The 21,761-nt window shown below is 41.1% G+C and overlaps 2 protein-coding genes across 4 annotated transcripts in view; one reads left to right on the forward strand and one right to left on the reverse strand.

The window, feature by feature from the left end:
• The first annotated feature begins 5,573 nt into the window (after nt 1–5,573).
• On the forward strand, nt 5,574–9,070 carry LOC138733933 (swi5-dependent recombination DNA repair protein 1 homolog). Of its 3 annotated transcripts, none has more exons than XM_069881453.1 (4): nt 5,574–5,613; nt 6,769–6,866; nt 8,021–8,407; nt 8,630–9,070. In XM_069881453.1, the coding sequence occupies exons 2-4, from the start codon at nt 6,789–6,791 to the stop codon at nt 8,816–8,818; spliced, it is 654 nt and encodes a 217-aa protein (XP_069737554.1). In that variant the 5' UTR covers nt 5,574–5,613; nt 6,769–6,788; the 3' UTR covers nt 8,819–9,070. The 3 variants fall into 3 exon arrangements, with proteins under 3 accessions (XP_069737554.1, XP_069737552.1, XP_069737553.1); XM_069881451.1 differs by having other exon boundaries at nt 5,575–5,832; XM_069881452.1 differs by having other exon boundaries at nt 5,575–5,782.
• The window catches only part of LOC138733927 (cilia- and flagella-associated protein 43-like), a 58,758-nt gene continuing 45,439 nt past the window's right edge, over nt 8,443–21,761 (reverse strand). The window contains 13 exon segments of the mRNA XM_069881445.1: nt 8,443–10,804; nt 11,381–11,534; nt 12,826–12,906; nt 14,715–14,879; nt 15,697–15,853; nt 16,570–16,682; nt 17,602–17,809; nt 18,181–18,269; nt 18,571–18,657; nt 19,739–19,846; nt 19,928–20,047; nt 20,535–20,660; nt 21,495–21,572. Of these exon segments, the coding sequence (XP_069737546.1) occupies nt 10,647–10,804; nt 11,381–11,534; nt 12,826–12,906; nt 14,715–14,879; nt 15,697–15,853; nt 16,570–16,682; nt 17,602–17,809; nt 18,181–18,269; nt 18,571–18,657; nt 19,739–19,846; nt 19,928–20,047; nt 20,535–20,660; nt 21,495–21,572 (1,644 nt within the window). The 3' untranslated portion in view covers nt 8,443–10,646.

Below are 21,761 nucleotides of genomic sequence, written 5' to 3' on the forward strand. Positions count from 1 at the left end.
GATTCAGCACAAAACAATTTGGTGGTTCTCTTGGTCATTTTTTTCTCCTCTCCTATTTTTTGTCCATCCTTCTTTCCTGTTCCTCTAGAACTCTCTTTGCCTTTTGTTAAAAATAGTATTGTCCTCTTTGGTTCCTTCTTTGACTTAAAAAATGGAATCTCTTCCCTCCCTGCTCCTTTCTGAGTTCTTGTCTCAAGTTCTAACAAAGAAGATATATGACAAAACCAGAGAGGACCTCCACTTTTTTTCTGACTTCTGTCTTTGCAGTGAGCTCTGCAAATACACTCCATTTGAATGCTTTTTGATTTTCACACAATAAGTTACAAGCATAAAGGATGCCTTACATTTCCAGCTGCATACAGTCCCTCGTTACAAAATGCCATGGCAAATAAAACTGATTGTTGTGGATCCTCTGGTTTGCCACCTGAAAGCACAAAGGCAACAAGAAACATCAAGTTTAATTCATTGCAACCATGTGTCCCAACTTCAAATCTGAGATGATTTACTACTTGTGAGTAAAAAGGCTCAACGGGCTATATATTCTTTGGACTTTGTGCTGTGATGATGAAGGACAAGGCTGGTACACATAATTTAAAGTGACAGTACTACTGTGGTCTGATGAATTTTTTTGTCCCAATTTCAGAACAACCTGTCTGAACTGCAGGCTTTGATAGTGAAATGGAGAAACAGTACCCAGCTGATGCTGTATGAGCTACAGTCAGCCTTTTCTGCAGATGGCAAGAAAGTGAGTCTCACTCAGCTGATTGATTCTTTTGGATTAGAAGACCAGTTATTGCACTACAGCAGAACAGAAGAAGATTTTGTAGATGTATAATCTACAGGTGCGAAGCGTTCAGTTACACACACGCATAAGCAGAAAAGACTGAGTTCTGATCACATAAGAAGCGTTGATCAGAGAGCAGACTTCGGGACATTATGCTTGGAGGTTAGGAGGTTTTCTCAGGACATACTTGTAAAGAGAAGTACTTGGATACGGTAGGCACTGTAAAAGGCATTACTTAACAGGAAACAACCTGGAAAATAGTTATTTAATAAAAATAAAATTATATCAAGTTATACTTTAGAAGGTAGTCCATTCTTTGATTAGTCTTTGCATGGTTACTTGTCTTAGAATGCATTATTTTGTAATTTCTGTTGATGTTCGCATGGGGAAGAGTTCAGATCTTTGTTCATAGATACATCCCTATTTTACAACTGTCTTCCTGCTGCCAGCCAGTCAATGACAGCATTTTGCTAGTTACATGAAAATAACTAATTTTCATGTTAATATCCTGAAGCTGCAATAAGATATTTTGAATAGCTTTAATTATTATCGAGGGAAATGTGCCAGAATGCACTTGTATTCAGGTACTGGTCCAGACATCCATCTCCAGGGAAGCGTGCCTCAAGCATTCTGCCACAGCCTGAGGTAATAGAAGGGAAGGCAAGAAAATTGCAGTCAACATCTATCTACTCTGCTACTTCATGTGAGAGCCAGGGTGCTTTCTGTCTTCAAATAAATAAGAAAAGCAAGGCCTCATCTAATAGGAGTGCTTCAAATACAGCATCATAAAGCTGAATAAAGCTTCAGCATTTCATTTGTCCTCCAATCAATGTCATTTTTTTACTAAACTTGAAATTGCTTATTTTCTCCTCATGGTCTGTGCAGAGAGCGTGGTGACTTCTGTCTGTTTTTATTCTTGAAATCATGGCTTCTCAATTGTAACAATATTTAAGTCTTAACTACTCTACAGCCCTCTCTGCTATGACTGCTGTTCTATGGGATCACATTCCTTATTGTTGTGCCTTAACTGCTTTGTTTACAGATGCTGTTTCCTATTTCCTTAAGGGGGTAATTTCTTACACATGTCAAGGGAAAGAAAATCGAACCCCTCTCATGAGCCCTATCACTGCTAGACTTAAATCTGTACTTCTTACTTGCTTGTTAGAATACTAACTCTTGCTGTCCAGAGAGAATGAATTAAGAACAACCTGCGTTGCTAATTGCAGGTCTTGGAGAGATCTGGCAGGAGAAAAACCTGCCTATCAATGCAAAGGGGTGGGAGAGAGCTGTAGCTATTTCAGGAGGCCAGATGATTCTAAACCTCATTTTCTCATGATTCTCTTGGTGACAGCAGCCACAGCTGCTGCAGGCTGGGGGTAACTTCTATCGCACCACTGTAGCACATACCTGGTCATGCTGAAACAACTTCATCTCAGCAATGTACACCTGTGACATCACAGGTTAAAACATATTTAAAAAGCAAAATTAAGTCAAAGCCGTAGCCATGAACTGAAGCAGCTGAAAATTCATAGTTTTCCTGCACTATTTTGCCTTCAAAATGTCTGCAGTTGCATATTGCAGACTAAGGATGTACAAGCACACCTCACCTGTTCTTCTATCAGTCTACAATTTCTTGCACCATTTGTTTTCTGTAATGAGTGATGTGGTTTATAAAATCAAAAGAGCAGAAATAAATCTCACGAGTTGAAATATAATGGGGATAAGACTAGGTATAAATTGTACAAAACGGACAAACAGGTATCTCTCAAACTGAAGTTATTTTTAAAGAAGTTACAGAAGAAATTGTTTGTGGAAAGAAAAGTTCAGAGAGAAAAGGCAGACATACAAGATCTTTTTCTCAGACAAGACCACGGTATTATACATCTACCTGGACTTTGATTACTAAAAGATAGGAAATGTTCTTAATCTCCATCTTTCTGCTTCTGCCTGAAGAGTTTCAAACTGTTCTTCCTGTTCCTTTACAAGATCCCGTAAGTGTTTCTGCGTCAAAATCTCCTGGTAGCGCTGCTTTGCAATCTCATTAGAAATGTGCTGTGTGTCTGCATAAAATGAAATATAAGGGTTAGCCTGTATTTGCAGATGATGTATAGTTTGTATTTATATGGCCCTGTCCTGGGGTTCTTCTAAGTTTTGTATAGAATAAGCAAGCATTTTAAAAGAGACTCACAGTTCGGCTGAAGAGTCTTTACAGTTCTGAATAAAGCAGAAAAATTCAAAAGGCACTGGAATGCTTCCTTTAGTTTCTGGCAAGTACCCACAGTTTTGAAAATCTTTTGCTACGGGAAAGATCTCTACAGTTTTACCAATGGTGAATACCCTTCACCTTACTTCCTCTATTCCCTTGAATGGGTGGAAAGAAGTGAAAGAATGATGCCCTGTTGCCTACTGAAGGTATTAATGACTATAAATAGTTTCAGCAATTTAGTCAATTAACTTTGGTTACAAGGGCATGCTCTTAAGTAAACATTGTGGTAGAAAAAGTACTACTAGTAGTGCACATAAAATAAGAAGTAGGTGCTCCTTGTCCCTTAGCTGATGCTGATGGAGAACAGGACCATCTGGCCTTGGCAATATCTTCTGAACGTTCTTTGCTTGTAACTTAAATTGTGACTCACCAGCTGCCTCAAAGATGTGCCTCCTTTCTGAGACAGAGACAAGCATTTCTTTCAGCTGCAGGCTGAGGTTGTAGTTTGCTTGCTCTTCTAAACTGATGCACTTTTCCAACTCTTTAATTCTTTTCTGACGTTTCTTCACGTTCTTCTTGTGCAGCTGTCCGTTCCCAAATGAATACAGAAAACATATGAGATTATACAAAAGACATACTTATGATGGAAACCTATAATCTTAATGACTTCCTTGTACCTCAGTAAACTTTGGCGTATTTGGATGTAACTAGTAGCACATTTTGGCTTTACTTTGTCTTTCACAAATATTTCAATATGCTTTGTAAAGTTCTGATTAAGGAGCTGACAAGAGGTCAGGGTAAGAGATATATTAAAGATAAAACTTGAAAGGCAAAGAGAGCAAAGAAAGTCAATGGAATGTGTGAGCTGAGAACATTCTCTTGGCTGCTCTGAGCTGCTGAAAAAAGGGTTGTTGTGCTGAAGCTGTCAGATGGGCTGTAAGGTGACAACACAAATATTGAAGCTTGAAGAGGATGAGGAGGCTGATGCCAGCTACAGCAACCTGAACCGCATGACAGGGGCTGCTCCTCGTCACCACCATCCTCCTGCCTGTTTGGCCAATGCGATTTCTTCATTTTCACTTAGAAAATGACAGAATGGTTTGCGTTGGAAGGTGCCATGAAGGTCCTCTGGTCCAACCCCTCTGCAGCGAGCAGGGACATCTCCAACCGGCTCAGGCTGCTCAGAGCCCCGTCCAACCCAATCTGGAATGTTTCCAGGGATGGGGCATCAACCACCTCTCTGGGAACCCATTCCAGGGTTTCACCACCCTCAGCGTTAAAAATTTCTTCCTTATATCCAGCTTGAATCTACCCTTTTTTTAGTTTAAACCCATTACCCCTTGTTCTGTCGCTACAGGGCCTGCTAAAACCTTTTCCCCTCATCATTGGGGAGGGACTGTTCACAAAGGCTTGTGGCGATAGGATGAGGGTATAAATGGGTATAAAGTGGAGCGGGGCAGGTTTAGACTAGACATGAGGAGTAATTTCTTCCCCATGAGGGTGTGGAGGCCCTGGCCCAGGTTGCCCAGGGAAGCTGTGGCTGCCCCATCCCTGGAGAGGTTCAAGGCTGGGTTGGATGCAGCCTTGAGCAGCCTGATCGGGTGGGCGGTGTCCCTGCAGGAGGCTTAGAAATGGCTGATCTTTAAGGCCCGTGTCCTGCCACGCTGCAGGCTCCAGAGCCGCACAGTGGCTTCTAGGCGGGGTCTCACCAGAGCAGAGGGGCAGAACCGTCTCTCCTTCCCGCACACCCAGAGAGCGAGAAGGCAGAGGCGAGCAGTGGCTTCAGGTATAACGCTGGGGGGCTCTGGCTCGCCCTTCCCGCCCGCCTCACCTCGAGACCAACCTTCTCGCGCCCGCCCGCGCCACATCCCCGCCCTGCCCCTCGTCCTTTTAAACCCCGCCCGTCGCTACTTTCCCGCCCTCGCTCCTTAGCCCCGCCCCTTCACTTCTCCCACGCGCCCGCCCCACCCCATTTAGCCACGCCCCTTGCCGGCTTAGCCACGCCCCTCCCCGCAACAAGCCACGCCCCTTCGAAGGGGCCCACCGCCTCTCCGTTAGCCCCGCCCCTCTGCTCCCCTCGTGCCTTTAACCACGCCCCTTCGATACTTTCCCGCCCTCGCCCCACCCCTTTAGCCACGCCCCTCCCCCTTAGCCACGCCCCCTCGATACGCCTCGCCGCTCTCCCCGTTAGCCCCGCCCCTTCGCTCCTTCCCAGCGCTCCCCTCGCCCCTCGTCCCTTTAACCCCTTCGCTGCTTTCCCGCCTCCGCCCCGCCGCTCTCCCCTTAGCCCCTCCCCTTCACGTCTTCCATGCTCTCGCCCCTTCCCTTTAGCCCCGCCCACCAGCTATTAGCCACGCCCTTCTCCGCGAACAAGCCACGCCCCCCACCAGTCCCTCTGTTAGCCCCGCCCTTCGGTTCCCTTCGCCCCGCCCCTTATCTCCTTCCCAGTGCTCGCCCCGCCCTTTGTCCCCTTAACCACGCCCCTTCGCTACTTCCCGCCCTCGCCTCGCCCCGCCCCTTAGCCCCGCCCCCTCCGCACTAAGACGCTGCTCGCCAGCCCCGCCCCTCACCGGAAGCGGGGTTTTGAAGGGCCGGGGCGCGCGCGGCGCAGCTTCCGCTGGGCGTAGGTAGCGGGCGCTGCTCCCCGCGGGCCCGGGGGGTCGGTGGGACTCTCCCCGGCTCCTTTCTCGGTTCCCGGCCCCGCCGCCTCGGAACGGGCGCCCGGAGAGGGCTGAAGCCTGTCTGCCCTGCGGGGAATACCCGTCCCCGGGCGTGCGCGGAGCCTTGGGCGGGTGAGAGTGATGCCAAACGTGGAAAGCCGTGAAACTTCGCAAAGGCTAAAGTGCGCTTAAGTTTCTTCTAAGCAGTTGTGGTTCTTTGAAAACTAGGCAGAATGTTCCTCTGAGAGCGTGTTTTCTTTTAAACACTGTTTCCCAGACATTGTTTGCTCTTTGAAGAGGGTAACACCTCGTGTTTGGTCTGAGCTGAGCTGAACAGAGGCCTCTTTCCCCTCTGTTTCTTTCTTGTGAGGCCTCGTCTGGAGTATTCTGTCCACCTCTGGAATCCTCAACATAAGAAGGGTATGGAGCCGTTAGAACGGATCCAGAGGAGGGTTATGGGGATGATGTGAGGGCTGGAGAACCTCCCATATGAGGACAGGCTGAGAGAGTTGGGGTTGTTCAGCCTGGAGAAGAGAAGGCTCCGAGGAGACCTTAGAGCAACCTTCCAGTACCTGAAGGGGCTACAAGAAAACTGGGGAGGGGATGCCTACAAAGGCTTATGGTGACAGGATGAAGGGCAATGTGAACTGGAGAGGGGTTAGATTTAGACTAGACGTAAGGAGGACTTTCTTCACTCTGAGAGTTGCCCAGGGAAGTTGTGGATGTCATTCAGGTTAAGAAAATGCAGTTGGTTTGGAGTGAGGTTTTTTTTACTGACTTCAGTGTTGCAGGATATGACCTTGGATTTACAGGCATATTATAATGGGTTTGATTGCTTTATAAGTTTTATTGCTCATTATGAGGGGAAAAAAATACCCCCAAATCATAGTAAGATACTGTATGCTAGTTAGTGTCACTCCTCCTTGCACAGAGCAGTGTGCTACTTGCTACGTGGAAAAGCTGAGAAACTTATGAAGATGTCTTCTTTTTTTGAACTTACTAATTAGAAATAAGCCTTAGTGTTCTTGTCAGAACTGTTTACTCATTTGTGCAGCCACATGGCTCATTATAACTGGGTGAAAATGGCACCATATATAATTAATTCTGTCTTTTAACAGAAACCGCTATCCATCTCAGGATGGAAGAACCATCTTTGTGCAATACTCCAAAGAATTCTGGAACACCAGCTCCACAGGGTATGAGTTCAGGGAAACAGGTTTGCAAACTTTTTTGTTTTTCCAATAACGTGGCTCTTCAGAGTAACAAAAATGCTTGTGAAATCATCAAGTAGTTTGAAGTCACTGAGTTGCTGTTTGCTGCAAGGCTAAAATAGGTAGCTTATACCCACAGCCACAAAGCTGTGCAGATAAGGAATGTTCTCAGTATACTTTGTATTCACAGCATATACCTGCATACTCAGAGGAAAGTGATGGACTAGTATAATCCAAATGCAATACAAAAATTTAAATACTATTTGGGGTTTGTTTGGCTTTTTTAAGCTGCCATCTTTGGTTTTCTCAAATCCTGGTTTTCTGGGTTGCTGTGTATGCACAGTGACTTTCCAAGACTTCTGCAAAGCACGCTGCTGTCAGTTTGAATGTTCTCCATAATGCTGAGCTCTGCTTTGGTGTCCCCTTGAGCAGGCATCATGGTGATGCTGTCACACTCAACATCTGGACCCGTGCTCGATAGGGCTGGGGCTGGTTTGCAAGTGTTCCTTAACTAGTCCCTTTCTCCCATGTTTTAGTATATTTTCACAGGTAAATTGTTAGACACAAATTATTTTTAAAAAAATCATTAACTTCTTTTGAAGAAAAATAATCACTTTTTAGATGCTTATCCAGGAAGGATCTCAAAGCGTTAAAGTCCAAATTATGCAGATAATTTCTAATACTCTCAAGTAGAATACAGATGTTTTATACTAGTGCTAATATAGAAAGCGTGTATGTTTGGTGGGATGGAACAGCAAAAAATCCAAACCCTCATTTCCATTAAACTAGAGAGGGACATTGAACTTGATAGAATAAAATTAGCCAAGTTCAAATATGCTGTGTATCCTTTGCACAACAACTAGATGGGTGGGTTTGTCTCAGTGGGATACAGAATTTGCTCCTGGAAAATACGGAGGTACATCTTTCCATGTCTTGCAGCTTTGTGTGCGAACACATGTGACAGGATGAAGGTGACTTTTTGGTTGCAAAAGCTATAATGAGAATAGGGAGTCTGCTTTGAAATGATCTTTACAATAAGAAATATTCTATATAAATAATAGCCAGGGTAAACAGTTCTTTGAAATTTGATCAAAAGGTTAAATTATTGTGATTCATCTGGGGTTTTTTTGTTGTTCTCTTGTTTGTTTGGTTTTTTTAGCCAATGAGTGCAGCTCTGAGAGAGCAATTAAGGAAAACAAGACGTTCATTTAATGCTAATTTTACAGTGGCAAAGCGCCTCAAAATAGACACTGAGCAAAAAGACTTTGGTGATGCCAACGAAGGGTGTGTGCCAAAGACAAGTACAGAATGTTCCAGAGTACAAGATGGTTCTGAAAACTTGGAAAGAAATGGCACTGGACATACATGTTTCAAAAACCCCCTGCAGGAAAGTGACCTCTGTGGAGAGGCAGAGAATTCCCACGTGCCGCAGACAGACCTCAGCCAGCAGCCGCCCTTGGAAGAAAAAGCAAGGCTGCTGAAACAAGTGCAGGAGAAGGAGGAACTACTTCGAAGGCTCAAAATGGTTAAGATGTATCGATCAAAGGTGAGGCAAACATCTGAAAAAGCACTTTTGAGTCATTCTTTGAAGTAGAATTCATAGTGTTTCTAATAATTTATTGATTGAAGCAACAACACTGATGCATTTTTGTGTGTGTGGTGGTTTTGTGTTGTCTCAGTTTAAGGTATTTTATAAAAAATACAGCTGCAGGGCATCAAAAAACCCCACGTGTCAGCAAGTAACGGGGTTTTTTTGTCCCAATTTCAGAACAACCTGTCTGAACTGCAGGCTTTGATAGTGAAATGGAGAAACAGTACCCAGCTGATGCTGTATGAGCTACAGTCAGCCTTTTCTGCAGATGGCAAGAAAGTGAGTCTCACTCAGCTGATTGATTCTTTTGGATTAGAAGACCAGTTATTGCACTACAGCAGAACAGAAGATTTTGTAGATGCATAATCTACAGGTGCGAAGCGTTCAGTTACACACACGCATAAGCAGAAAAGACTGAGTTCTGATCACATAAGAAGCGTTGATCAGAGAGCAGACTTCGGGACATTATGCTTGGAGGTTAGGAGGTTTTCTCAGGACATACTTGTAAAGAGAAGTACTTGGATACGGTAGGCACTGTAAAAGGCATTACTTAACAGGAAACAACCTGGAAAATAGTTATTTAATAAAAATAAAATTATATCAAGTTATACTTTAGAAGGTAGTCCATTCTTTGATTAGTCTTTGCATGGTTACGTGTCTTAGAATTTTGTAATTTCTGTTGATGTTCGCATGGGGAAGAGTTCAGATCTTTGTTCATAGATACATCCCTATTTTACAACTGTCTTCCTGCTGCCAGCCAGTCAATGACAGCATTTTGCTAGTTACATGAAAATAACTAATTTTCATGTTAATATCATGAAGCTGCAATAAGATATTTTGAATAGCTTTAATTATTATCGAGGGAAATGTGCCAGAATGCACTTGTATTCAGGTACTGGTCCAGACATCCATCTCCAGGGAAGCGTGCCTCAAGCATTCTGCCACAGCCTGAGGTAATAGAAGGGAAGGCAAGAGAATTGCAGTCAACATCTATCTACTCTGCTACTTCATGTGAGAGCCAGGGTGCTTTCTGTCTTCAAATAAATAAGAAAAGCAAGGCCTCATCTAATAGGAGTGCTTCAAATACAGCATCATAAAGCTGAATAAAGCTTCAGCATTTCATTTGTCCTCCAATCAATGTCATTTTTTTACTAAACTTGAAATTGCTTATTTTCTCCTCATGGTCTGTGCAGAGAGCGTGGTGACTTCTGTCTGTTTTTATTCTTGAAATCATGGCTTCTCAATTGTAACAATATTTAAGTCTTAACTACTCTACAGCCCTCTCTGCTATGACTGCTGTTCTATGGGATCACATTCCTTATTGTTGTGCCTTAACTGCTTTGTTTACAGATGCTGTTTCCTATTTCCTTAAGGGGGTAATTTCTTACACATGTCAAGGGAAAGAAAATCGAACCCCTCTCATGAGCCCTATCACTGCTAGACTTAAATCTGTACTTCTTACTTGCTTGTTAGAATACTAACTCTTGCTGTCCAGAGAGAATGAATTAAGAACAACCTGCGTTGCTAATTGCAGGTCTTGGAGAGATCTGGCAGGAGAAAAACCTGCCTATCAATGCAAAGGGGTGGGAGAGAGCTGTAGCTATTTCAGGAGGCCAGATGATTCTAAACCTCATTTTCTCATGATTCTCTTGGTGACAGCAGCCACAGCTGCTGCAGGCTGGGGGTAACTTCTATCGCACCACTGTAGCACATACCTGGTCATGCTGAAACAACTTCATCTCAGCAATGTACACCTGTGACATCACAGGTTAAAACATATTTAAAAAGCAAAATTAAGTCAAAGCCGTAGCCATGAACTGAAGCAGCTGAAAATTCATAGTTTTCCTGCACTATTTTGCCTTCAAAATGTCTGCAGTTGCATATTGCAGACTAAGGATGTACAAGCACACCTCACCTGTTCTTCTATCAGTCTACAATTTCTTGCACCATTTGTTTTCTGTAATGAGTGATGTGGTTTATAAAATCAAAAGAGCAGAAATAAATCTCACGAGTTGAAATATAATGGGGATAAGACTAGGTATAAATTGTACAAAACGGACAAACAGGTATCTCTCAAACTGAAGTTATTTTTAAAGAAGTTACAGAAGAAATTGTTTGTGGAAAGAAAAGTTCAGAGAGAAAAGGTAGACATACAAGATCTTTTTCTCAGACAAGACCACGGGGACTTTGATTACTAAAAGATAGGAAATGTTCTTAATCTCCATCTTTCTGCTTCTGCCTGAAGAGTTTCAAACTGTTCTTCCTGTTCCTTTACAAGATCCCGTAAGTGTTTCTGCTTCAAAATCTCCTGGTAGCGCTGCTTTGCAATCTCATTAGAAATGTGCTGTGTGTCTGCATAAAATGAAATATAAGGGTTAGCCTGTATTTGCAGATGATGTATAGTTTGTATTTATATGGCCCTGTCCTGGGGTTCTTCTAAGTTTTGTATAGAATAAGCAAGCATTTTAAAAGAGACTCACAGTTCGGCTGAAGAGTCTTTACAGTTCTGAATAAAGCAGAAAAATTCAAAAGGCACTGGAATGCTTCCTTTAGTTTCTAGCAAGTACCCACAGTTTTGAAAATCTTTTGCTACGGGAAAGATCTCTACAGTTTTACCAATGGTGAATACCCTTCACCTTACTTCCTCTATTCCCTTGAATGGGTGGAAAGAAGTGAAAGAATGATGCCCTGTTGCCTACTGAAGGTATTAATGACTATAAATAGTTTCAGCAATTTAGTCAATTAACTTTGGTTACAAGGGCATGCTCTTAAGTAAACATTGTGGTAGAAAAAGTACTACTAGTAGTGCACATAAAATAAGAAGTAGGTGCTCCTTGTCCCTTAGCTGATGCTGATGGAGAACAGGACCATCTGGCCTTGGCAATATCTTCTGAACGTTCTTTGCTTGTAACTTAAATTGTGACTCACCAGCTGCCTCAAAGATGTGCCTCCTTTCTGAGACAGAGACAAGCATTTCTTTCAGCTGCAGGCTGAGGTTGTAGTTTGCTTGCTCTTCTAAACTGATGCACTTTTCCAACTCTTTAATTCTTTTCTGACGTTTCTTCACGTTCTTCTTGTGCAGCTGTCCGTTCCCAAATGAATACAGAAAACATATGAGATTATACAAAAGACATACTTATGATGGAAACCTATAATCTTAATGACTTCCTTGTACCTCAGTAAACTTTTGCGTATTTGGATGTAACTAGTAGCACATTTTGGCTTTACTTTGTCTTTCACAAATATTTCAATATGCTTTGTAAAGTTCTGATTAAGGAGCTGACAAGAGGTCAGGGTAAGAGATATATTAAAGATAAAACTTGAAAGGCAAAGAGAGCAAAGAAAGTCAATGGAATGTGTGAGCTGAGAACATTCTCTTGGCTGCTCTGAGCTGCTGAAAAAAGGGTTGTTGTGCTGAAGCTGTCAGATGGGCTGTAAGGTGACAACACAAATATTGAAGCTTGAAGAGGATGAGGAGGCTGATGCCAGCTACAGCAACCTGGAGAAAATCCAGTGGAATCACTTAAAATCAAGGATAATCGTCATCTGAATATTGAAATAGATGAGAGAGCCAGCAAATCAGATTGTTGTGTCTGTGTTATTTTGAAAACAGAGGGGCAGTGGTATTATGAACAGGCTGGCACTCCTGGAGAGACACAGTAAGGAGTGAAGATTTGGAAGAATGCTTCATTAGAAATGGAAGAGTGACTTTTATAGGCAAAGCTGTGCAAAAAGTGTTAAGCAGATCTGCATTCGGATCAGGAAGGAAAGCATTTAATTCCGGTAACAAAGCAAGTAGATTTCTCTCCATAGGGTTGATCTATGCAGCAATCAATGAATGCAGACTGCTTCGAAAGACTCTAGAGAACTGCTGCTCTAGACAGCTCAGCACAAGCTGAAAAAACTACTGAAAGGCGATTATTAATGAATAAATACCTGGACAGGCCGGAGCAGTGGGCCTACGCAAACCTCATGAGGTTCTACAAGGCCAAGTGCAAGATCCTGCAGCTGGGCCGGGGCAATCCCTGATTTCAGTACAGGATGGGGGATGATGTGATTGAGAGATGCCCCGCAGAGAAGGACTCGGGGGTGCAGGTTGATGAGAAGCTTGACATGAGCCCATGGCAGAGGGGTTGGAACTGGATGATCTTTAAGATCCCTTCCAACCCAAACTATTCTATGATTCTGAGATATATATTCACCTGTGTGTGCTGTTCTGGCTATGCTCCAGCAGTCCTTGAGTTAGCTGAAGAGTCATTATGCCTGTATCAGTTGCAGTTATTTCTTACCAACACCTCTTGCTAATGAAGGAGAGGACTTGCATTTAAACTAAAAATGTGCCTCTCAGACGTGGTGGTTCTCTTAGGATTTACCTTATCCATGATGCCAAGACTCTGCTCCATCGCTGAAATCTGGTGGGTGATGTGGGTGTCGTAGTTCATCATACTTAGGAACTGAAGAATTAAAAGCAGAAAGAAGCCATCTCATTAAGCCTGTTTGTTCTTAACCATTTCATAATTTTGTAAAGACAATCATACATTGCAAAACTCAAAAAACTAGAAGTCTGCACATTGGAAAGTTTTACTAATGATCATAAATGGACATGGTAAATATATTCTTGGATGCTGTGTGACTACTAGACTGTAGAGCTGTTAAAAATAATGTTATCTATTATGTGTTAATGAAACCAAGACCAACCTAATTTGTTGTGAGTTGATCCAAAAACCTCAGCTACATTTTTGCTTATAAGGTAGTCTAACCTAACACAGCTGGAGGCCAAGGTGCTATACAGTCTGTGTTTAGACCAGAGAGGAAAGTGATTGTTTTCTTTTGAGTGGTTTCTCCGTAGTTCTGTTTTATTGTTCTTGTATCTGCATAGTAATTCAGGTTGCACAGAAGTTATTAAAGATGTGTTTCTTCAGCACACTGCTACTAAAATATCCCTTTATCGATTGACAAAGGATAAACAGCCTGTGTAACCCATAATGGGCAGTAAAAAGGTTTTTGTAGATGTAGATCTATCCTTTCAGGATACTGTCCCACCGAAGTGACATGTAAAATTTTGTGAACTGCTCTGGTCAGAAAAGGAGAAACAGGAAAGGCCCAGCAGACCTTCAGCACAAAACTGCTTTCACTCACTGCTTCACAAATAGTCCTTATTCCAGGTGGTCTCTGGGTTTTGTCCCACTCTGTCGCCGTTTATATAAGCCACCTTTCTTTCTATTCTTGTTGTTGGGGTCTCTGTTGCCTTGTCTTTCCTGCTAGCCCCACATTTCTACTCAGAGAGTGAAGTCAAGCCCCTCAAAGCATTCAAATTCTGATTAAACTGGTATTTGCCTTTGTTACGGGCAAGCCTAACTCTCTAAAGAGCAACAGTTCTGCTCATCAGTTAAAATGAAGTTTAAAAGCTAACACATAACAGCAACACTGGTGACTAATTTGCTACAAGAACTTTTCAGTGTGTTGTCACATCACCTCTTTGGAAGGCTGTTTTGTGGGTGGCAGTTACAGAAAGTCCCTTGGCTCTGATTCAGAAGTGAACAAGCAGTTTGGAGGGCAGCAAAATGAAGCCTGACTAAAACAGGTGTTTAGGATTTTCTTTTAATCTTTTGATTGAATTGCAATATCCTTACTTGCCCTCCAACATTCTTCATTTTCTCTGTGCTTTATAGCTCTCCCCACTGCAATATCCATAGCTTACCCATCCTCCAACAACTCTTACTCCAAACCTTTATGCCCCTCACCTTAGCACAACAAAACCATCAGCTTTCCTTGCAGTCCTCTATATCCCATACTGCAATATGCTCAGGCTTCCCCTACAAGCTGGCTTCATCCTCTCCTCTCCCACTGGTATCCTTGGCTCTTACCTTTTCCTACAGTTTTTGGCCTGCCAGCTGGGCTTGTTCAAAGCCCAGTGAGATACCAGATGGGAGCACCTCAGACCTTTCACTTTAAAGGAAGTTATAGTCTTTTATTTAAAGGATCTGTCTTCTGAGGCTGCAAAATCCTCATTCCTTAATCTCGGTGCCGATTTTGAAACAACGAGAGTTAGGGCTAATTTTGCCTTTGTTTACAGCTGAACATACCAAACAGCCGCATCACTGATCACTCTCAAGAATAAAACTTTACTCTGAAAACTAAATTGTTGACTTAGTGGGCATCAGGTTTCTCCATAGGAGTAAGGGACTTAAGAGGTATAAATGATCTTACAGGTATAGCCAGCAAAATTTTCTGTGGTCAAAATATAAAGAAAGTAACTCACTAGCTGGCGGTCTTTTGAAATAGATAGCGTTGCTATATCCCGAGCCTTCTGTTCCAGATCTTCTGTCTGCATTCTCATTTTCTTGTGCTCCCATTCCAGATGAAATATCACTTTAGAGAAGTCTTTACATTCCACCATGCTAGCAATCTTTTTTCTTCCTTGAGCCTGAAAAAATAGATTAATCTTCATTAACATATTTTGCAAATTATGGAATAATTATTTGCAACAAGTTGGACAAGCTTCCAAAGTTATAATTTTAGTAAGAAGAACGTGCTATACTGCAGTCTCTTTCTAGACTTTGCTCCAGATGGTTATCTTTTGTAGAATTTTTTCCCTTTTATGCTCTGTGCCACAGCCTTAGATCAGAGGAGGAGATGGAGAAAATTACAGCTAACCTCTCTCTCCACCTTTCTGTCTTTTGAACATGAAGGCATTTTAGCTCTACAGAATACAAATCAGCCCTCTATAAGGTATTCTGCAGTCATTGCTGAAGGCTTTGTCCAGTAGCAGTTTTTGTACAGCTAGAATGCCTAAGAAAAGAACCTTTTAATGGGAGTATGAAGCACTGTTTTAAGTAGCATCACCATTTTCACCTTACATAAAAAAGTGTATTATTTTTTAAATCTTAATGTAAGCTACTGTTCAAATGCTTCTTAACTGTGCCTTTGCCTTGAGGGAGTTTTCAGACTGGATTAGCATTTTCTGTTTACAGCGTGTGTAAGTGATGGTGTGTCTAAAAACTGTTGCCATTTTATTGGTCTGAATTATATTGATCAAACATCAAGAAAGCAATCTATATTGCAATCTGTACATCGTGATAAGAGACATTACGGAATCCTTAATAGCTTCTTGATTACAATTGAGCCTCCTGGTGTGTAGTAATGAATTGAAACTAGATGTCAAACTGGAGAAAAAGCAGAGCCCCTGAAGGACAATACATTTGTTTAAAAAGCTTAGATTTCCTTCAGATAATGCAAATTACCATGATAGAGGAATTCAGTTCTTCAATAACACTCCTATTAATGAGAATGGCATCACTGTAGTCTGGGATCCCAGTACTTTCCAATTCCACCTGTCCTTGCTTTAGCAAAAACTGGACAGTCAAATTCCTTTGAAATTTCTTCTTCTCTTCCTGCACCCTATAATGGCAGAAAACAAGAAGTTAGTGATTTCAACAGGTTTGCATAAATCCTCCTATGATTCTCAGAATGTTTTTATTTATTACTGGTGAGAGGTATTTTCATGTAGGGGTTACTCTTTAAGAGCCTGTCTTGTACTTGCGCCCAAAGCGACTACAGAATTTGCAACTTATTTCCATACATGAAGTTTTCAACCACTGATTCAGTTTGACATACTCCAGCTCATGTTCTGAGAGAAGGTGTCTGTTACTGAACACAAGTTTTAATAACAACTGAGAAGGATATGGAGAAGACTCCAGCCAGCACCCTTTTTCTTGTATAATTTATCCCCAGATTTAGAATTATAGAATCATAGAATAACCAGATTGGAAGAGACCCATCGGATCATCGAGTCCAACCATTCCCATCAATCACTAACCCATGTCCCTCAGCGCCTCGTCCACCCGTCCCTTAAACCCCTCCAGGGAAGGGGACTCAACCCCCTCCCTGGGCAGCCTCTGCCAGTGCCCAATGACCCTTTCTGTGAAAATTTTTGGTTTGGCCTGCTCACATGTGGTGCAATCGCACCTCATTTCAGAAATATTGTAGGTCTCTAGGATGGATCCTAGAGAAAAGAGTGTTGGAGAACACCACTGCATAATTTTGTATGTAACTTTCAGCTCTGTGTCGGTAGAGTAGTAAAATATAGCAAAATATAGGAAAAGAAAAAAAAATACCATCTAAGTTCTTGGAAAATGCCTTCTAGTTCTGACTTAATCTTCTCATCGTCATCCATTCTTCTCTGGAGAAAGGCCTGCATCTCTGCCAGTGTTTGGTCTTTCTGTTTCACCTAAGCAAGCAATATTGTGACATTCTGAATTTTTTCAACTTTGTCAGTATGGCAGGGCAAGACTCTTCAAGAACAGAGAAGACAAGTTCTTAAGAAGACAAACATATGTATAAATACATAGCCTGGTATTTTGAGAATCTCAGCACATGGACAAGGAGGTTACAATCATAGAATCATAGAATGGTTGCCCTGGAAGGGATCATGAAGATAGCTAGTCCAACCCCCCTGCAGTGAGCACGGACATCTTCAACTCGATATCAGAGTCCCATCCAACCTGACCTTGAATGTTTCCAGTGTTGGGGCATCTTTATACACTGCTCAGAAAATAATTTATTCATTTACACGTATTTTATTCACATGAAAGGAAATCTGTATATCTTTTGCTCAAAGCTCATGTATCTCTGTCTCTGGAAAACTGAGATTTACACCTTCACACTTTTAAGCTGAACAAACAGCTTGCTAGAACTTTTCCACACCATCTGTTAGGAATTGCTCTTGACATTCTAAAACAATATGGGAATGCATGGCTGCAAATGTAGACTGATAAAGGGAGAGAACAACTCCAACAGATGATGAAAACCGAATGCCTTAATATTTTTTTTGGTATGGACAGAGGAAAGGTAATTTTTTTTTTTTTTTGTAATGAAACCACACCAAAATCATAATCATTCTGATAAAATCCATTCACATTAATATGCTAATTTTTCCTGTGAAGGAGAACTAGATCCCATTTCCCTTCATAGCATTTCTATTATTCTGAACTGAATGTGGTCAGAAGCAACCTTCAAACTCAAATGCAGCTTGTGTGTGTGCTGCATTGTTGTTTCACCATTACCTTGACCCTGCACTTGAACTCCGTAGAACTATCAGATCCGAAAATATCAAGAAGTATACTGGAAAAATAAAGAATTTTACATACCAGCTCCTCAGTTTCCATTTTATTTCTTCTAGCTAGACAAAAGCGTTCCCATATAGATGGGTCTAAGCCATTAGGCATGTACTCAGGACTATCCAGTTCATCCATGGATTTCCTTAACAGGGTACGTGCATGTTTGTAATCTTCAGCTGAGCCTGAACAATTGCCATACGGGTTTGCAGTGTCAAAGGCCATTTCTGTCACTGGGGCCCTAGTGCACATATAGAGTACATAAAATATTTACTTTTTATTATCTCTTGCACAAAAGAAGTGCAAAAACAACTATGAACATTTCATTCTTTCAAGTTCCTAGCAAAGAACAAATAGGTAAGACTGCATCTTACACAAAATAAGAATATATGTTTTTGAAACCTCATGATTATTTAGATTGCATTTAAAATAGATTGTGGGGGGTGAATGAGGAAATATAAGTACTCAAAAAAGCAATTGTTAAATAGCCAATAAAAAGCAGGCAGCCCACTGATTATCAAAATAATTTTGACCATTGAAATAAATAGCATTCTCATTCTTGACTCCCAAGAAACACCAATATTTAAGCAGATGGCATCAGGAGGATCTTACTCTGGTCGACGTTTGTAAAGTTGGGAAAGCTCATTAAGGAGATCAGCAGGTAGGTCAGCAAACTCCTTTGTAAAACCACATTCCAGTTTCTAGGAGGGAAACAGAAAGCTTTCTTGTTACCAAAACGTTATTTTTAAAAAAGCATTAACCTGCTCATACCTTAGAAATATAGAACATGGTGCTCTTCCAAGCACTGTCAAGCATCACAGGAATCCGGGATACTTCATTAATTTTTCTCTGCACATACTCTCCTTTACAACTGAATTTCAGCAATCAGCAAGTTGACCAGAACTCATCCCATGCTCACAGTGAAGTACATTCTTCTTGTTATCAAGACACAGCATTAACTTTTTAATTTGTGAACCTCCTTGTGTTTGTCAAGAGTCTCACCTTCTCTTCAACTATTGCATTTTCATAGGTGTCCATGTAAGCCACAATTTTATGTTCTGTAGTCTGGAGTGTTTTCGTAGTCTTGTCCTATAGCAAAACCAAAACATTTCAGGAATGAAACTCACCCAGCAGAAGCACCAAGCAGCCACTCATTTACACTGATGAAGCTGACGCTTTCTTATTTCTAGAGAAAAACATGTGAGCTGTTTTCACTAACAAGTCAATGCCTTCTTCTGCAGGTTAATTGTAGATACTGCTAATGGGTGAGCAGGTGTGAAATTAAATTAGTCCCCTGCTTAAGACAGTAAGAAATTTGTGGAAGAAATATACAAATGCTTACAAGTCTTCATATTAAAATCTGAATGTAAGGACCTTTGTTGATAGTTGTTTTCACTTGCACAAAGATTTCCTTTTCCTTTCACATCATCACAGGTAACACAGTGCAAAAATTCACAAATGCTGTTCAATGGAGTGTTTTAATTTGAGAATGCAGCTTCCCTTTCGTCATAACATAGTTCTGCTACCTGTCAGGATACTACGTCTTACTGAGGCTGTTAAATGCCTCTACTCTGCTGGGGAGATCCTTCTCCTGTATTTCACAGTTTGTATGGACCAAAAGATCTACCTATGGGAAGAGTTAGAATTTTTTTTTTTTATATGATTTGGCAGGGATGGGTAAACACTTCAGGAGACTAAATTGGTCAATAAGATTATAAACACTTTGTGCTCAAGGGTATGTGTGTCAGATACTCAAAAGCAACCTCTGTCTATGCTTTGAACTGGCAAACACAAGTCAGCATGGCCCTCACTTCAGTGAAAAACGTGATGGCATTACATTCATGTCATAAAAGCATCATAGTTGCTGCTTCCAGCTTGACACTGGATACTGAAAAATACTATATATAACAACCATTAGCAGCATGCCCTTCTGAATGCATAGAATTTTACCAAACAACTCCAGCTGAACCAAAATGAGTATATCTATTAAAAAACATATGTATTTATAAAGTATGTCACCTGTACAAGTTGAAAAATATATCAGTGACCCTGTAAATTGTCAGAAAATAATCTACAGCAAAATTTTTATTTGGAAAGAGCAGTCCTCACAAGAAAATGTTTTGTAAATATTACACTTTTCCTAAGAACAGCATTCTAAATGACTACTTACTTTTTCTTTCTCCTTTTTCACAAGAAAATTATGAAGTCCAGCTTTTCTAGTGTCCAACTCCTCATCCAACAGTAAAGCGTAAACAAGATTGACTATTTTGAGTTCTTCCTGTAAAATGATTGTATTAAAAAATGTTAACTTTCCTGATGCACAGTGACAGAGAAGAAAAATCAATGTTCTCTGCAATACCTGGTAGACGACCATCTCTGATTTCACTTTCCTTTCAGAGAGTTTACACACAATCTCATCAAAATTTCGTGTTGTTTCCTGGATGGAAGCTTTAAGTTTCTTCAGTTCATCTTCCAGTGCCTGGAGAAGGGAAGGACAAGAGCAGCAATATCACATCTAGAAGAACAAAGAAGCTCAGATATTGTAGAATGAAAATATGGAATTGTATCCTTTAGCCAAAAGGTCCCAGAAATTATTTGTTTGGAAGGAGGTGCTGCCAGGCTACCGAGTTATGTTGTCCAAATATGACTTCGAAGAATAAAAAGAGTTGTATCATTTGCGTATGGCATCAGCAACTCTGGGAATGGAACCTGAAAAAAATTTTAGGAATACTGGTACATTTGTGAAGGAAAGTTACTGTCTGTGAGATGCCACAGGCTTTGGCTTGTATTACTTGGTATAAGTAGAGATTGTCTAGTCTAAGCTAGGACTTCTTTCATATGCCACATGATCTTTGTTCTTCACTTGTTCTCCATTTATTCTGTGTATTAGCATTTTCAGAAGTAGCTCCTGAAACTCTGGTGATGAGCATGTTAACAAAACCACTCCTTTTCTCATTTTAATTTACCCTTCTATATTCCTCTTTTTCTTCATTCAGTTCCTTGACTTTTATCTCATATTCTCTAAATATTCTCTTTTCTTCTTCATTCCAAAGATGCTCAGGCTTGGACAGAAAAGGAGGTGGAGGAATATCCTGGAAGAATTAAAGACAAATATGTTTCAAAAGCAACATTAAGTCCCCATCTGCACACTAACAAACTCTAGCACATCTCAAGATGAGTTAAAGGTATTCCTTAGTGGTAAATAAGGTACAAGACTTAAGTCTAAGTTACCTATATATTCTGTTTCTCTGGTCTGTCACTTGCACAGTAATTTTGGTGACACATATTGTGCTATTCTCTCTCAATTGCTTATAGGAATTCACTGCTGGATCTTGTAAAGGACAAGTATTTTGTACTCAAACATACTGCTGTAGATACTAGATACCTCACGTTTTCTGCTTCAGAAAAAAATCTAACTCAAAAAGGTAACCCAAATCTAACTCCATGCTAACGTATACTTCTAAGTGGAGCCCTTATTTTCCAAAAGAGATCAATTCCAGGGAAAATGCTTGGTCCTGCCGTACTCTTTTTCTGTGACATTTCACATTTGTTCCTTTCTTTACTTGTGTACTACCTATATTGGCTGAGTTAAAATGGAATACAGTATTTTTCTGTGAGATCACAGTGATGGAAAACAGGCTCTTCCTCCACCAGTTGTTATAATGGTAATACCAGATTATGTTCCTGCAGTATTCCACTGTGACAGGGACAGGTGTTATGGATAAGTCATATGCAGGCACTAGAACTCTGTGGTCTCTTTTGAGTCCAGTGTGTGGTCTCTTACAGAGTCTATGTAGGTTTAATGCAATTCTACAAGTCTCTGACTTTCTCCTATCACTTAGGTTTGAAATATTTGCTAGTTGAATTTCACACGTCCTCTAAAAGCCCACAAACCACCTAAATGATATGGCAGAAACACAGCTCACCATCTTCAAGACGTCTTCCTTTTTGACTTCTAGGACTCCACCCATCATGTCATTAAGAGCACGCAGTCTGTCATTGTCCTGCAAACAACCACAAAAAATATTTTTGTTTGCAAAAGGAAGTGTAGTAATTGGAAGTTTTGAGAGGGATAATAGGGTAGTTCACATCTAGATCATCTGTACAATTATACGGTGTGTCACTAGTAGATTAATGCACTTCGGTGATGCCTGTGAAACATGATGAAAGTCTCAGAGTTTTTTCTGGTGGAC

This window comes from Phaenicophaeus curvirostris, unplaced genomic scaffold (assembly GCF_032191515.1).
Source record: "Phaenicophaeus curvirostris isolate KB17595 unplaced genomic scaffold, BPBGC_Pcur_1.0 scaffold_46, whole genome shotgun sequence".
In the NCBI taxonomy this organism is placed as follows: domain Eukaryota; kingdom Metazoa; phylum Chordata; class Aves; order Cuculiformes; family Cuculidae; genus Phaenicophaeus; species Phaenicophaeus curvirostris.